The 18,256-nt window shown below is 44.7% G+C and overlaps 1 protein-coding gene across 2 annotated transcripts in view; it reads left to right on the forward strand.

Moving 5' to 3' along the window:
* Positions 1 to 14,796, forward strand: part of SMO (smoothened, frizzled class receptor) — a 75,881-nt gene extending 61,085 nt beyond the window's left edge. For both annotated transcript variants that reach the window (XM_063926719.1, XM_063926720.1), the window contains exons 8-12: positions 7,837 to 7,945; positions 8,277 to 8,462; positions 9,690 to 9,838; positions 11,520 to 11,654; positions 14,135 to 14,796. In XM_063926719.1, the coding sequence (XP_063782789.1) occupies positions 7,837 to 7,945; positions 8,277 to 8,462; positions 9,690 to 9,838; positions 11,520 to 11,654; positions 14,135 to 14,712 (1,157 nt within the window). In that variant the 3' untranslated portion in view covers positions 14,713 to 14,796. The remainder of the gene's footprint in view (positions 1 to 7,836; positions 7,946 to 8,276; positions 8,463 to 9,689; positions 9,839 to 11,519; positions 11,655 to 14,134) is intronic.
* The last annotated feature ends 3,460 nt before the right edge of the window (positions 14,797 to 18,256 follow it).

Raw genomic sequence — 18,256 nt, forward strand, 5'->3', positions numbered from 1 at the left:
AGCAGACTTCCTCAGCAGACACGACCTCCACCCGGGGGAGTGGGGACTTCATCCAGAAGTCTTCCAAGTGATTGTAAACCGTTGGGAAAAACCAAAGGTGGACATGATGGCGTCCCGTCTCAACAAGAAACTGGACAGATATTGCGCCAGGACAAGGGACCCTCAGGCAATAGCGGTGGACGCTCTGGTAACTCCGTGGGTGTTCCAGTCGGTATATGTGTTCCCTCCTCTTCCTCTCATACCAAAAGTACTGAGAATGATAAGAAGGAGAGGAGTAAGAACGATACTCGTGGCTCCGGATTGGCCAAGAAGAACTTGGTACCCGGAGCTGCAAGAGATGCTCACAGAGGACCCGTGGCCTCTACCTCTAAGGAAGGACCTGCTCCAGCAGGGACCTTGTCTGTTCGAAGACTTACCGCGGCTGCGTTTGACGGCATGGCGGTTGAACGCCGGATCCTGAAGGAAAAAGGCATTCCAGATGAAGTCATCCCTACCCTGATCAAGGCCAGGAAGGATGTAACTGCAAAACATTATCATCGCATTTGGCGAAAATATGTTGCGTGGTGTGAGGCCAAGAAGGCCCCTACGGAGGAATTTCAACTGGGTCGTTTCCTACATTTCCTGCAAGCAGGATTGTCTATGGGCCTAAAATTAGGATCCATTAAGGTTCAAATTTCGGCCCTGTCGATCTTCTTCCAGAAAGAACTGGCTTCAGTGCCTGAAGTTCAGACGTTTGTCAAAGGGGTACTGCATATACAGCCTCCTTTTGTGCCTCCAGTGGCACCTTGGGATCTCAATGTAGTTTTAGGGTTCCTAAAATCACATTGGTTTGAACCACTTGCCACAGTGGATTTGAAATATCTCACATGGAAAGTGGTAATGCTGTTGGCCCTGGCTTCAGCCAGGCGCGTATCAGAATTGGCGGCTTTATCCTATAAAAGCCCTTACCTGATTTCTCTATCGTCCTAAGTGGATGCTGGGGTTCCTGAAAGGACCATGGGGAATAGCGGCTCCGCAGGAGACAGGGCACAAAAAAGTAAAGCTTTTACCAGATCAGGTGGTGTGCACTGGCTCCTCCCCCCATGACCCTCCTCCAGACTCCAGTTAGATTTTGTGCCCGAACGAGAAGGGTGCAATCTAGGTGGCTCTCCTAAAGAGCTGCTTAGAGAAAGTTTAGCTTAGGTTTTTTACTTTACAGTGAGTCCTGCTGGCAACAGGATCACTGCAACGAGGGACTTAGGGGAGAAGTAGTGAACTCACCTGCGTGCAGAGTGGATTTGCTGCTTGGCTACTGGACACTAGCTCCAGAGGGACGATCACAGGTACAGCCTGGATGGTCACCGGAGCCGCGCCGCCGGCCCCCTTGCAGACGCTGAAGAGAGAAGAGGTCCAAAATCGGCGGCTGAAGACTCCTGAGTCTTCATAAAGGTAGCGCACAGCACTGCAGCTGTGCGCCATTTTCCTCTCAGCACACTTCACACAACAGTCACTGAGGGTGCAGAGCGCTGGGGGGGGCGCTCTGAGAGGCAAATAAAAACCTTATTAGAGGCAAAAAATACCTCACATATAGCCCACAGAGGCTATATGGAGATATTTAACCCCTGCCTAACTTCAAAAATAGCGGGAGACGAGCCCGCCGTAAAAGGGGCGGGGCCTATCTCCTCAGCACACAGCGCCATTTTCTCTCACAGAAAAGCTGGAGAGAAGGCTCCCAGGCTCTCCCCTGCACTGCACTACAGAAACAGGGTTAAAACAGAGAGGGGGGGCACTGATTTTGGCGATATTGTATATATATAAAAGATGCTATAAGGGAGAAACACTTATATAAGGTTGTCCCTATATAATTATAGCGTTTTTGGTGTGTGCTGGCAGACTCTCCCTCTGTCTCCCCAAAGGGCTAGTGGGTCCTGTCCTCTGTCAGAGCATTCCCGGTGTGTGTGCTGTGTGTCGGTACGTGTGTGTCGACATGTATGAGGACGATGTTGGTGAGGAGGCGGAGAAATTGCCTGTAATGGTGATGTCACTCTCTAGGGAGTCGACACCGGAATGGATGGCTTATTTAGAGAATTACGTGAGAATGTCAACACGCTGCAAGGTCGGTTGACGACATGAGACGGCCGACAATCTATTAGGACCGGTCCAGGCGTCTCAGAAACACCGTCAGGGGTTTTAAAAACGCCCATTTACCTCAGTCGGTCGACACAGACACAGACACGGACACTGAATACAGTGTCGACGGTGAATAAACAAACGTATTTCTCATTAGGGCCACACGTTAAGGGCAATGAAGGAGGTGTTACGTGTTTCTGATACTACAAGTACCACAAGAAAGGGTATTATGTGGGAGTGGAAAAAACTACCTGTAGTTTTTCCTGAATCAGATAAAATAAAATGAAGTGTGTGATGATGCGTAGGGTTACCCCGATAGCAAATATTGGCGTTATACCCTTTCCCGCCAGAAATTAGGGTACGTTGGGAAACACCCCTTAGGGTGATAAGGCGCTCACACGCTTATCAAGTGGCGTTACCGTCTCCAGATACGGCCGCCCTCAAGGAGCCAGCTGATAGGAAGCTGGAAAAATATCCTAAAAAGTATATACACACATACGGTGGTTATACTGCGACCAGCGATCGCCATCAGCCTGGAGATGCAGTGCTGGGTTGGCTTGGTCGGATTCCCTGACTGAAAATATTTTATTCATGTAGAGCATTTAATAGGATGCATTCTATATATATGTATGTGAGATGCACAGAGGGATATTTGCTCTCTGGCATCAAGATAAGTGCGTTGTCCATATCTCCCAGAAGATGTCAGGGACACGACAGTGGTCAGGTGATACAGATCCCATACGGCAGATGGAAGTATTGCTGTATAAAGGGAAGGAGTTATTTGGGGGTCGGTCCATCGGACCTGGGGACCACAGCAACAGCTGGGAAATCCAACCTTTTTTACCCCAAGTTACATCTCAGCTAAAAAAGACACCGTCTTTTCAGCCTCAATCTTTCCTTTCCCATGAGGGCATGCAGGCAAAAGGCCAGTCATATCTGCCCAGACATAGAGGTAAGGGAAGTAGACTGCAGCAGGCAGCCCTTTCCCAGGAAAAGAAGCCCTCCACCGCGTCTGCCAAGTCCTCAGCATGACGCTGGGGCAGTGCAAGCGGACTCAAGGTGGGGGGGTAGTCTCAAGAGTCTCAGGGCGCAGTGGGATCACTCGCAAGTTGACCCCTAGATCGTACGAGTATTATCCCAGGGGTAAAGATTGGAGAGTCGAGACATCTTCTCCTCGCAGGTTCCTGAAGTCTGCTTTACCAACGGCTCCCTCCGACAGGGAGGCAGCATTGGAAACAATTCACAAGCTGTATATCCAGCAGGTGATAATCAAAGTACCCCTCCTACGACAAGGAAAAGGGTATTATTTTTCCACACTATATTGTGGTACTGAAGCCAGACGGCTTGGTGACACATAGTCTAAATCTAAAATGTTTTGAACACTTACATAAAAGGTTCAAATCGAGATAAAGTCACTCAGAGCAGTGATAGCGAACCGGAAAAAAGGGGACTATATGGTGTCCCTGGACATCAAGGATTACCTCCATGTCCAAATTTTGTCCTTCTCATCAAGGGTACCTCTGGTTCGTGGTACAGAACTGTCAATATCAGTTTCAGACGATGCCGTTTGAATTATCCACGGCACCCCGGGCCTTTTTACCAAGGTAATGGCCGAAAAGATGTTTCTTCAAAGAAAAAAGGCATCTAAATTATCCCTTACTTGCACGACCTTAAAAGGGCAAGTTCCAGAGAACAGTTGGAGGTCGGAAGAGCACTATCTAAAGTAGTTCTTCGACGGCACGACTGGATTCTAAATATTCCAAGAATCGCAGCTGTTTTCCGACGATACGTCTGCTGTTCCTAGGGATGATTCTGGACACGGTTCAGAAAAAGGTTTTTCTTCCCGAGGAAAAAGCCAAGGAGTTATCCGACCTGTCAGGAACCTCCTAAAACCAGGAAAGGTGTCTGTACATCAATGCACAAGAGTCCTGGGAAAAATGGTGGCTTTTTACGAAGCAATTCCATTCGGCAGATTCCATGCAAGAATTTTCCAAAGGGATCTGTTGGACAAATGGTCAGGGTCGCATCCTCAGATGCACCTGCGAATAACCCTGTCGCCAAGGACAAGGGTATATCTTCTGTGGTGGTTGCAAAAGGCTCATCTATTGGAGGGCCGCAGATTCGGCATACAGGATTTGATCCTGGTGACCACGGACGCCAGCCTGAGAGGTTGGGGAGCAGTCACACAAGGAAGAAACTTCCAGGGGGTATGGACGAACCTGGAAAAGTCTCTTCACATAAACATTCTGGTACTAAGAGCAATCTAAAATGCTCTAAGCCAGGCGGAACCACTCCTGCAAGGAAAACCGGTGTTGATTCAGTCGGACAACATCACGGCGGTCGCCCATGTAAACAGACAGGGCGGCACAAGAAGCAGGAGTGCAATGGCAGAAGCTGCCAAGATTCTTCGCTGGGCGGAGAATCACGTAATAGCACTGTCAGCAGTGTTCTTCCCGGGCGTGGACAACTGGGAAGCAGACTTCCTCAGCAGACACGATATTCACCCGGGAGAGGGGGGTCTTCATCCAGAAGTCTTCCACATGCTAATAAACTGTTGGGAAAGACCAATGGTAGACATGATGGCGTCTCGCCTCAACAAGAAACTGGACAAGTATTGCGCCAGGTCAAGAGATCCACAGGCAATAGCTGTGGACGCACTGGTAACACCTTGGGTGTACAAATCAGTATATGTGTTTCCTCCTCTGCCTCTCATACCAAAGGTATTGAAGATTATACGGTGAGGAGGAGTAAGAACAATACTAGTGGCTCCGGATTAGCCAAGAAGGACTTGGTACCCGGAACTTCAAGAGTTGGTCACGGACGACCCGTGCCCTCTACTTCTGAGAAGGGACCTGCTACAACAGGGTCCCTGTCTTTTTCAAGACTTACCGCGGCTGCGTTTGACGGCATGGCGGTTGAACGCCAGATCCTAAAAGGGAAAGGCATTCCAGAAGAAGTCATTCCTACCTTGATTAAGGCAAGGAAGGAAGTCACCGCGAAACATTATCACCGCATTTGGCGAAAATATGTCGCGTGGTGCGAGGATCGGAGTGTTCCGACGGAGGAATTTCAACTGGGTCGTTTCCTACATTTCCTACAATCAGGATTGTCTATGGGTCTCAAATTGAGATCTATTAAGGTTCAAATTTCGGCCCTGTCAATATTCTTCCAAAAAGAATTGGCCTCAGTTCCTGAGGTACAGACTTTTGTTAAAGGAGTACTGCATATACAGCCTCCTGTGGTGCCTCCGGTGGCACCGTGGGATCTAAATGTAGTTTTAGATTTCCTCAAATCCCATTGGTTTGAACCATTGAAAAAGGTGGATTTTAAATATCTCACATGGAAAGTGACTATGTTACTGGCCCTGGCTTCCGCCAGGAGAGTATCTGAATTGGCGGCTTTATCTTATAAAAGCCCTTATCTAATCTTCCATTCGGATAGGGCAGAACTGAGGACTCGTCCGCATTTTCTCCCTAAGGTGGTATCAGCGTTTCACCTGAACCAACCTATTGTGGTGCCTGCGGCCACTGGCGACTTGGAGGACTCCAAGTTGTTGGACGTTGTCAGAGCCTTAAAAATATACATTTCAAGGACGGCTGAAGTCAGAAAATCTGACTCGCTGTTGATACTATATGCACCCAACAAGTTGGGTGCCCCTGCTTCTAAGCAGACGATTGCTCGTTGGATTTGTAACACAATTCAACTTGCTCATTCTGTGGCAGGCCTGCCACAGCCTAAATCTGTTAAGGCCCATTCCACAAGGAAGGTGGGCTCATCTTGGGCGGCTGCCCGAGGGGTCTCGGCATTACAATTCTGTCGAGCAGCTACGTGGTCGGGGGAAAACACGTTTGTAAAATTCTACAAATTTGATACCCTGGCAAAAGAGGACTTGGAATTCTCTCATTCGGTGCTGCAGAGTCATCCGCACTCTCCCGCCCGTTTGGGAGCTTTGGTATAATCCCCATGGTCCTTTCAGGAACCCCAGCATCCACTTAGGACGATAGAGAAAATAAGAATTTACTTACCGATAATTCTATTTCTCGGAGTCCGTAGTGGATGCTGGGCGCCCATCCCAAGTGCGGATTATCTGCAATACTGTACATAGTTATTGTTAACAAATTCGGGTTATATTGTTAAGGAGCCATCTTTAAGAGGCTCTTTCTGTTATCATACTGTTAACTGGGTTTAGATCACAAGTTGTACGGTGTGATTGGTGTGGCTGGTATGAGTCTTACCCGGGATTCAAATTGCCTCCCTTATTGTGTACGCTCGTCCGGGCACAGTACCTAACTGGAGTCTGGAGGAGGGTCATGGGGGGAGGAGCCAGTGCACACCACCTGATCTGGTAAAAGCTTTACTTTTTTGTGCCCTGTCTCCTGCGGAGCCGCTATTCCCCATGGTCCTTTCAGGAACCCCAGCATCCACTACGGACTCCGAGAAATAGAATTATCGGTAAGTAAATTCTTATTATTTCATTCGGATAGGGCGGAATTGAGGACTCGTCCTCAATTTCTCCCTAAGGTGGTTTCAGCGTTTCACATGAATCAACCTATTGTGGTACCTGTGGCTACTAGGGACTTGGAGGACTCCAAGTTGCTGGACGTAGTCAGGGCCCTGAAAATATATGTTTCCAGGACGGCTGGAGTCAGAAAATCTGACTCGCTGTTTATACTGTATGCACCCAACAAGCTGGGTGCTCCTGCTTCTAAGCAGACGATTGCTCGTTGGATTTGTAGTACAATTCAACTTGCACATTCTGTGGCAGGCCTGCCACAGCCAAAATCTGTAAAAGCCCATTCCACAAGGAAGGTGGGCTCTTCTTGGGCGGCTGCCCGAGGGGTCTCGGCTTTACAACTTTGCCGAGCAGCTACTTGGTCAGGGGCAAACACGTTTGCTAAATTCTACAAATTTGATACCCTGGCTGAGGAGGACCTGGAGTTCTCTCATTCGGTGCTGCAGAGTCATCCGCACTCTCCCGCCCGTTTGGGAGCTTTGGTATAATCCCCATGGTCCTTACGGAGTTCCCAGCATCCACTAGGACGTCAGAGAAAATAAGAATTTACTTACCGATAATTCTATTTCTCATAGTCCGTAGTGGATGCTGGGCGCCCATCCCAAGTGCGGATTGTCTGCAATACTTGTATATAGTTATTGTTACAAACAAATCGGGTTGTTTATTGTTGGAAGCCATCTTTTCAGAGGCTCCTACGGTTATCATACTGTTAACTGGGTTCAGATCACGAGTTGTACGGTGTGATTGGTGTGGCTGGTATGAGTCTTACCCGGGATTCAAGATCCTTCCTTATTATGTACGCTCGTCCGGGCACAGTATCTTAACTGAGGCTTGGAGAAGGGTCATAGGGGGAGGAGCCAGTGCACACCAGCTAGTCTAAAGCTTTTACTTTTTGTGCCCAGTCTCCTGCGGAGCCGCTATTCCCCATGGTCCTTACGGAGTTCCCAGCATCCACTACGGACTCTGAGAAATAGAATTATCGATAAGTAAATTCTTATTATTTATATTAGAAATTTAAAAATATGGGGTTAGATTGTGTTTCAGAACAATAATCACAGTGGTATATTTGTTCCTGGAATATATCTGAGCTACAGCGCTTAGAGCTAGACCGATTTGGTAATACAGAGAGTGAGCTGTAGGGAAAAACTAATAATTTTGCAACTATATTATTTTTATATGATTATTGATTTATTTTGCAATCTGTTCTGATTCAGGAATATTTGGATTCTTGGCTTTTGGCTTTGTGCTTATAACTTTTGGCTGCCATTTCTATGACTTCTTCAACCAGGCTGAGTGGGAGAGGAGCTTCCGGGAATATGTTCTGTGAGTATGCATTGGGCAGGGAAATAAAAATTACATTCAAGCATCATCATCATCATCACCACCACCCTCTGTAAGCTTCCTGACTGTCCTGTCTGAACCCACCCAGCCAACAAATTCAGCAGCTTGATTGCACCATTCTAGTAAAATGGGCATGTGTTCCGTGTTCAACATATTAGCCACTGCTGCCAAATGGACCCTGTGAACTCATATGTCTGGCTAAGCCAATGTAAAGCTGCCCAGTATGTTATAGTCCATTGCATACATCTTATATATAGGTTTTACTTCTGTCTTCTTCCATATCCTATGAGCGGTGTACTTTGCTGTCTTTAAGGTGTGAAGCTAATGTGACCATTGCTGTTGAGGCCAACAAGCCACGACCAGAGTGTGAAATCAAGAACAGACCCAGCCTCCTTGTAGAGAAGATTAATCTTTTTGCCATGTTTGGCACTGGCATATCCATGAGCACATGGGTATGGACCAAAGCAACCATTATTATCTGGAAGAGAGCCTGGTGCAGGTGAGGGAAAGAGCTCTGCACAGGCAGAGGCAAAACTGTCAACCTTTGATTCATTTTATCTCCTGTGTAAATCTCCATGCATATTCTTTTTTCCACATATTGCAATGTTTTCTGTATTTCATTTGAATACAGAAATCTAAAAAAAAAACCTTATATTTAAATCATATTTACTGACGCATACTAAAGCTCTTCAGGTGATCCTGGAGATTAGGGGGTATATTTACTAGAAGTGGAGATGTTGCCTATAGCAACCAATCAGATTCTACTTATTTATCTAGCACCTTTTACAAGATAATATCTAGAATCTTATTGGTTGCTATGGGGAACATCTCCACTTCTATAAACCCGCGTTTTAGTAACTATACCCCCTAGGTGCAGGTGGAAGATGCAGGGAATGTGTTCCAGTCCTACTTTTAAGGTGTGTACACACGGTGAGATCCTTGTTATGCCCGATTTTGACTATGCGATTTCTCTTGAACTCCCCCAGAGCCCAGAGAGCACAGATTTTGATTATCTGTACCTTCGATTTTTCTATGTATGATTTTCGCTAAGTGCCAATTTTGACTATACTTTGTACTAGATAGTACACCAGATAGACTGTGCAGGCAAGTCAATCTTGACTATCTAGTCTTGCGATACCGACCCCACGGGAGCGCGCATCAGGATCGAATCGGTATCACAAGCTGCCTAACACCTTGAGATGTGCACTAACTTTCCTTGAGATTTTGACTATATAGTCAAAATCTTACAGATTTATCTCAGTGTGTACACACATTTAAACAAAAGGGAATGTCATTTTGAGATGTTAAAATATCATAAATAAAAAAATAAATGTTGAGTTGTGTACACACGGTGAGATTCGGGCTAACCCCGATTCTCACTATGCGATAGGGACTAGGTCGGCATCGCAAGCACATAATGACTGTGCTTGTGATACTGACTGTGCGATTTTGGCTGTCAATTTTGACTATCTTTTCTATGAGAGTCAAAATTGACTTGCCTGCACAGTCTATTTAGGCTTGCGATGCCGACCGCGCAGGACCGCATATTGGCATCACATCGGGATCGCAAGGTGACTTTCACCTTGCGATCTGCACTAACTTTTCTTACGATTTTGACTATATAGTCAAAATCGTAAGAAAAAAAATCTCACCATGTGTACACACCATTAATGTTATTTGAATAGTTCTCTTTATTGTACATTTTTTTTTGTATTTATTTTTTAAGGGTTTTGGGACGCAGTGATGATGAACCAAAAAGAATCAAGAAAAGTAAGATGATTGCAAAGGCATTTTCTAAGAGAAAGGAACTGTTAAACAACCCTGAGAGAGAACTGTCCTTCAGTCTGCATACAGTGTCTCATGAAGGACCAGTTGGTATGTATAAGTAACCAGTTGTGGTGCTTAATTTCTAGTAAAGCTATTCACTATAAAATTCTGTCTGGGGGGAAGTGTTTTAGAAGAAATACACAGTATGTCACCATTTATTGTCCCATATAAAACTGCGTGCTAAACAACATCACTGCAGTAATGTGGTCATGAATCTATTCAGTTCATTCCTGGCCACCAGTCCCCATACACTGTGATTCCACCAAACGCGGTCAGATACACATGCTTCATCACTGTGATGTAACTAAGAACATCCCTATGTGAAGTAAGGCTAGTGGGTTAGGGAGGATACAAATGGATTCACAAGCTAAAAGATCTAGCGTTACATAGATCTGGTAGTATTTGCCAGGCTGTAATGGGGTATACACACTGGGCGCTTTTTGACTATTTTCTAAGTGATCTGTCGAGATCGCTTAGAAATTAAGCACGGATCGCTCATTGGCCCTCATTCCGAGTTGATCGCTCGCTGCCGATTTTCGCAGCGCAGCGATCAGGTAAAAAAACGGCAAAACTGCGCATGCGTACGGGCCGCAGTACGCACGCGCGAAGTACTTTCACACAAAACTATGCAGTTTCACACGGTCGGGCGACGCTTTTCTGTCGCTCTGTTGATCGGTGAGTGATTGACAGGAAGTGGGTGTTTCTGGGTGGTAACTGGCCGTTTTCATGGAGTGTGCTAAAAAACGCAGGCGTGACAGGTAAAAACGTAGGCGTGCCTGGGGAAACGGGGGAGTGGCTGGCCGTACGCAGGGCGTGTTTGTGACGTCAAAGCAGGAACTAAACTGAGTGAGGTGATCGCAAGGTAGGAGTAGGTTTGGAGCTGCTCAGAAACTGCATGAAAATGTTTACGAGCAGTTCTGCTAACCTTTCGTTCGCACTTCTGCTAAGCTAAGATACACTCCCAGAGGGCGGCGGCTTAGCTTGTACACTGCTGCTAAAAGCAGCTAGCGAGCGATCAACTCGGAATGAGGGCCCGTGTGTACATCCCATAGCGACCCACTCAGATCTTTAGCACATGCAGGCAAGCTCTAATTAGATCGCCTATCATGTCCATATAGAACACTGGTTAGCACAAATCATTCAGCACACATCGCTGTGTGTATAGCAATGTGTGCTGAGCGATCTGTGCTAACCTAGATCGCTTGGCACACAGCACAAGTCGCCCCCTGTGTATGCCCCCTTAAACCCTCACCACTAATTGCACCTTTTATTTATGGATCCTATACCTGGAAAAAACCTTGAGAAAGAACACTTTGCTGTTCCTAAACCCAGAAGATTTAGCTTTGTAAGCAGGGGCAGATCCAGAACAAAATGACGGGAAGGGGGGGGGGGGCATGACGACAGGGGAAGGTTTTTTTTGTGCGCGCCGAAGGCATGCACACTCCTGGAAGGGTGAGTGCAGTCCGGTTTGGCGGAAGGAGAAGATACTGGTGATGGACAGGCCAATCGGGGATCAAGCGTAGGCTGCGAATCAGAATGCAGGAGGCGGAGCTGGGCTGATCATTCATAGCTGCCCAGGGGAGGGCTGACTGGCTGACCATTTAGTACCTATGTTTTGATAATGAGTGGAACCTTACTAAGTAATGTATTGATAGATACTAATGTTCTGTTATGTTGCTGCTGTCCTGTACTGTTTGAATTATCATAAATGTTCTGTTTTACTCTCCAGCTGGTCTGAACTTTGACATTAATGAGCCTTCGGCTGATATGTCATCGGCATGGGCACAGCATGTGACAAAGATGGTGGCCAGGAGAGGAGCCATTTTACCTCAGGATGTTTCTGTAACACCTGTGGCAACTCCAGGTAATAACACTTCTCATTGGTGCTACCGATTGCTTTCTTTTTCTTACACAAATATGTAATACTCAATTGTTTTTCAAAGCTCATTTTGACCACTTTCATTTTAACCTGATATGAGCACCCTTGTGTAGATAATGCATGTGAATCCCCATGTGTCATGAAGTAAAACGATAACTCTCTGAGGTAATTGATGTAACAAACGACAGTGTTCGCAGGCTGAAGGCCAGTGAAGTGTGCGCACCCGCATTGAGATGCGACGGCAGCGGCGTTGGAATGGCGTTGCGGCGGCATGGGGGGGTGCAGTCAGGACAACGGAGGCGTGTCTGGGCCGTTGCTAGGGTGGGTCGCGGCATCTGCGTAGGCAGAGGCTACCCCTGTGCTGGGCATCCCCCTGCCTGTCAAAGATTTTGATCTTAGATGTGCATTTTTTCGCACATCTACGATCAGGTCTGAATTAGACCCTTAGTCAGATGAGAATGTGTGATGTGTGCTGGCTGCTCTGTATGTTGCACAGGAATCAGGAGTGTTCCTCTGCATACTTTGTCTTCGCACTTCTTGTGGTCAAGAGCAAGTAACATGGCAGAATTAATTCTAATTGTAATTATGTAATTAATTAAGACATGCAGTCTCCACATATGCAATGTCTTAATGGTGTATAAGTAGGTTTAGTGTCTTAGGGAATCTTTGTTCGATTTTATTGCAGCAGCACACCAGAAATTTGTGCTAATGGGAGAAAAAAAGTCTGTAACCGCACAAGCTAAAGAACAAAACAATTTCAATAGGATAGGCATGCCTCTGTGGGAGTGCATGTATAGTCTGTCTTTTGTGAGGTTCTATAATAAGCAATTGATAGATAATGATAGAAAAATGGGATCTGGTCAGGATCCCAGCAGTTAGGGTCAGGCTGCGGAAAAGGAGAGTTAGGGTTAAGGGTTTTGGGGACTAGGGATACCGGGCCTAATACAGACCTGATCGCTGTTGTGCGAAATCGCACAGCGGCTGATTATCGAATGACTGCGCATGCCTATGGATCGCATTGCACATGTGCAAGGCCAAACTGTGAAAGAATAGTGCAAAAATTTAGATCAATAGGTGTACGCAAGTTGATCGACAGTTTGTGGGTGATAACTGCCCATTTTCTGGGAGTGTCAGGAAAAACGCAGGCGTTCCCAAGCGTTTTCAGGGCTGGTGTGTGATGTCCGATCTGGCTCCGATCAGTCTGTGTCACACTGTACAGTGCATCTGGAAAGTATTCACAGCGCTTCACTTTTTCCATATTTTGTTATGTTACACCCTTACTCCAAAATGGAATAAATACATTTTTCCCTCAAAATTCTACACACAATAGCAGGACCCTCTGGCCCATTTGTGTCTATTACTATGCAGTCTCGTTTTATTACTTTGTTCCCAATTGTAAGGCTTAATGGAATATGCTGGTGCTATATAAGTAAATGGTAATAATAAGTACAATGCCCAGACACAAGGGTATCTTTACTTTGTCATTGTATCTAATGCAGAGCGTATACCTGGTATGTGTCAAATTAATTAGAATAGCACTTATAAAAATGGCCGGGAGACTCCCAAAAATTGGGTTGCAAGTCTCCTTAATCCGGCCTCCACTTGTCACAGCCACCGAAACCCACCCGGAAACCCGACCGCAAAAGTGGCCGGTATTGGGGCTGTTGACGCGATTTGCACTGAATCATGTCACCGCAGCCCCGCCCCTCCCCCACTTTACAATGCCGTTAATGTGGGCATTGTTGGGTTAGTGGCGCTGCTCCGATGATGTGACAGAGCTTCCATGCCCCCATATCACCCACCTTGGATGATGTGTTGCTCCCTCTTGCACCGACCTGGCTGCCTCCTCCCGAAGGGGCCAGCCATAAAGTCAGTAAGTGTGCTGAGAGCTTAAACAAGATATTTTGTAAAAGCTTCTCTGAAGGACAATACAGTAAATAATCTAAATTGTGTAATTCCTTTATGGCAAGTTTTTACATACTGTAGCTAAAGGATCCTACGTTTCAAATAATAAAATATAAATTAAAATATGATGTGAACCAAGAAGCACAAATACATTATTTAGTTACATGTAACCTTTCCAGTTATTTTCTGTATATCACTTTGCTTATAACACACAGCATTACCTGTACATCAATGCCAAATAGTGTTTGCACTAGCTTTTTATAAATTGAAAATAGTAGAAACGCAGTATTTATTGTATAAAATGTTGACACAAGAATGTCGACTTGGACGCAGTGTTGACATTCACAATTTTGACAGAATGTCAACAGTTGGCATGTCATCAGAGCGTTTTTTCAGCTAATTTTAGTCCTAACCACAGCCTAGCGCCAGCACTTAAATGGACAGTAGACTGTTACAATGTCAGCATTATGTCAGTCAACATAACGACAGCATACCACACGCATCATATGTGTACTAGCTATATAAAGTATATATATATTTTTTAATAAATTTAATTTTAGTGCCTCCTGAAGAGAGAGAAAACATGTGGCTTGCCGATGCAAACAACCCTTATGGACTGGAGAAGAAAACTGCTAAAAAGAAAAAGAGGAGGAAGAAAGAGGTCAGACCAATGGAGGAATCTAGGGGCATAAATAGCTATGCACTTCGGGCCTCAACAGCGGTACCTCGTCTTCCAAAACTTCCTACTAAGCCAGGTCTAGTGACCAGAGCTAAAGAACCTCAGGACCTGGACGATGCTCTTCCAGGATCATACCGAGAGTGCATGAGATGGCCCCCTCTGCAAGGAAGTTTATACTATGCTGAAAACATGGATGACCATCTTGGTTACAGAAGATATACTCACAGTAATTTGATGTCTCCTTACTCCACTGATGAGCTTCCTATCCCTGGACAGAGCAGTGTCCCTCAACCAAAGCATGACGGTGTATTCCAATACTCAAATGGGAATAACCAACGGTATTCCATGAGGCATGGCCCTTGTGATAGAACTGAAGTTAAAAGACCAGGGTTTCCTCCAATGCATTCCAGGGCAAACCTTATGGATGCTGAACTAATGGACACAGATTCAGATTTCTAGGGGTTCTTCAGTTGTTTAAAAAGGGGTTAATAGTTGCAATCTACATGAATATATTTTGATCTAATTAAAAATTGTTTTCAGAAATGGACGTTTGCTGGAATCTTTGCTAAATCTTATTGTAGCAGAATATTTTTCAGATAAGGATTTGGACTTCAACAATAGTTCCAATCTGTGAGGTTATTATCAAATGGGATATGTAAATGAGGAGAGTGCACAAAAGATGCCTATTTACTGATCATTCACATTGCAGCTACTGTATGCAGTGCAAATTCTTTTATAGGAGCTGAAACTTAGGTACAGAATATTTGATGTAAGATGTTCTGCATGATACTACATTTATTTATTATGTACAGGACAATGTATTCCGGATTCAAAAATGAAATACAACAAACCTTTAACAGGGCGCTCTGAATTCAGACTAAAGTCTGTCTAATGGTAAGAACGGCTCCTTGCCATAGAGAAACATTTTACTTTCTTCCAAGTCGTGACTCTGAAAGTGGCTTCAGAAAGCCAGACTATGTCTGGTACCTTGGTACCATATCAAACACACTTGACTATTCTTCTCTGTATAGAAATGTGTTTAAAACGACAAATTACTTAAGTAGAAGATTTTAAAAAACAACAACAAACAAACAAACAGGAATTTGGCATACCTGTTCTGCGAGATACTACCCCACCTGAATATATTATTCTCTGTTATAGAATGACTTCAAAATATGATCACTGTTTTAGTGTTGGAACGTTTGTATGGAACCTTGGTTAGAAACGCTTGGCTGGCAAAGTGAGAATTCCCAGACTAGTTCATTTTAAGGTAACACCATTTAAAATCTGAATTTATGTAATGTGTAACAGTAGAAGTTTATAAATACCTGTACTGGAAATGTGCAAGATTGTGCACACCATCTTATGAGAGACTTTTATAATTGTAGCAGTGCTCTGATATCACTTTGGGGGGAATCCAATTATCCGTGTTAAACGCAGGGTTAACACATGCTTGATTCTTTGTAACATGTGTAATCAATGGGTTTCCCTATGTGTTAAACCCTAGAGGGTACTTTATTATTGTGGACTAAACCCTGCAGCTAATTGGATTCCCCCCTTAAAGTACAGTATGCCAGTTCATAACACACTGTGCAACTGTCATTTTGGGGGTTCCAGCAGTATTCATGATAAGGTTGCCAACAACCATCCTCCTTTCCTACAATAGAAGATACCCCACATTGCTGCACAGCGTCGGCTTGTAATGGTGACCATGACATACCACCCAATAGCCCTGGTAGTTGGGAGTTGGGACCTTCATCTTAAAACGGAACACCATCTACAGAGGACCTCATTCAGAGCTGGCCACTGATTCGGCCCGCGGAGCAGTTTGTCTGCATCCACAAACTGCGCATGAGCAGTGTCTACATCACGCCTGCACGGCCTTACACATTGGGGCAGCATCCCGGAAGGATGCAGCCGCAATGTGATTGACAGGGCTTTGGATTGGCGGTGACGGGCCATTGTGGGGGTAGGCCGATTAGGGGCATGCCTGGAGTGTTTTCAGGGGGGGCTGCGTGATGACACATGCAGCCGCTCCGATTAAAAAAATGGCAGCCAACCGCCTCACTGCGCAGACAGGCTGTGCAGCCAGGGGTCAACCTTAATTCAATGCGGAAGCATCGTGAGGCGGTGCCACACATGTTGGGTGGCCTTGTCCTGTGTTGGGGTATCCCCCAGCATGTAATGAGATGGATGCAGATCATGCTCCGTATGCAGCAATCTGCATCCATCTCTGAAGAACCCCCAGAGCTCTCCTGAATGTTGGTTCAGCTCCCAAAAGTCTATTTACACTGACTGCAGGGAAAATTTATACATTTATACTGGTCACTCTTTTCTTATATCCAGATATAACGCAGACAAGTCAGTGGTCAGTGCCTTGTGATACTTTTGCCTTTTTCTGTATCGGACTGTTTATTTGTTGTTTTTATCTAAACAAAATACTGTAGTGTTATTTTTTTCCTATGGAAATATCTGCCTAGACAGAACTGTACATTGTACATATTGGTTCTTCCGCTCAGCGGCCCTTCTCCAGATATAAACTGTTGCTGCTGGAATATGTGCATGATGTTTTTTTTCTGCTTTGTTTTTATACACCATATTTACATTTACTTTATAACATATTTCTTATAATGGGACATTTGTTAAATATGTACTTATTTTGAATATTATGTATTCCTTAAGGTATTTCTATGTTGGTGAGATGATACATTCATGACAAATTATTTTGTGATGCCTTTTCCAGTTTCTCGTAGTCATTTTAGATAATATGTACCTGCCCAAGAATAAACAACGAGCAGTATCATAATATCTAAAAAAGGAATTTGTCATGATAAGTAATGTTGCTTCAATATTTTATTTTTTGTTTTGTTGTTGTTGTTTTTTGGGGGGGGATATAGAGTGACTTTACCAAGCCATAGTCAAGGGCAAAAAAAATAAAAAAAAAGATCACTCATAATTAGCAAATACTTTTCATTGTAGTTTCAATAGGGAAATATCTACTCATTTTAATGGATATACTTTTGATGGCTGAGCAGACTCTTCTGCAATGTATTTATTCACATTCCAAAGTAAGGGACTACCAGAGTTCATAATGCGGGCCATACATGGCTAATTCCCCGATCAGCTGATCAAAAATGGCGATCAGGTAGTGTTCATTTGCGATCAGGTAGTGTACTATGCACCTGTCACAACCTGTGCGGTTCCTCTTTCCTGCCTGGGGTGTCACTCTCTACTGTGGCGCTTCTAACACACTCAGGTCTGTAGCTCAGTGCTGAAATACAGACCAGAGTGTGCTAGAGGCACCACAGCAGAGAGGAACACTCCAGGCAGGAAATAGGAACTGCACAGGTTGTGACAAGTGCAGGGTGCTAGAATGAACATTGAGCGGGCATTGATGATTTGCAACCTGTTGGGTAATCGGGAGGTTATGCAGGTTAAAAATTCCCAATTTGCTGATCCTGATAATTTTTTAGTTGGGATCGGCAAATCAGGGAAAGCCAACATGTTGAATTTCCCCGATTCCCCAACCCAGACGTCGGGAGATCCTGGGAATTGTGGCAGTCTGTCTCTGATGTATTTAAGAAACCTTTGCTCCTTTGCTGAAGGTTGCTTCATCAGGGTTCAACAGATTGAATTAAGTGTAAATGTATCATAACTAATTGGATAGCTGTCAGTGTTAAATGCAACTTTATAACATAATTGAATTGTCACTATGCTACACAACAGTTTGTAATATATTGTTATATAGAAATGGTTTTAACTGGATAATGTATACCTCAAATAATATCCCAACTTTGGTAGAACAGCCAAGACAAGTGACAGATTTGGGGCTAAATCCCCTTGTTTATTTTATCTTCCACTTTTTCCCTCTTGAGTTTGTATTGATCTGTACCTCCTTTAGCACCTAGCATTATAGGTTTGTTCTTAAATGTAAAATAGTGTCCTGCCAAGTATATTACAGGTTGAGTATCCCATATCCAAATATTCCGAAATACGGAATATT

The sequence above is a fragment of the Pseudophryne corroboree genome, chromosome 6 (assembly GCF_028390025.1).
Source record: "Pseudophryne corroboree isolate aPseCor3 chromosome 6, aPseCor3.hap2, whole genome shotgun sequence".
NCBI lineage: Eukaryota > Metazoa > Chordata > Amphibia > Anura > Myobatrachidae > Pseudophryne > Pseudophryne corroboree.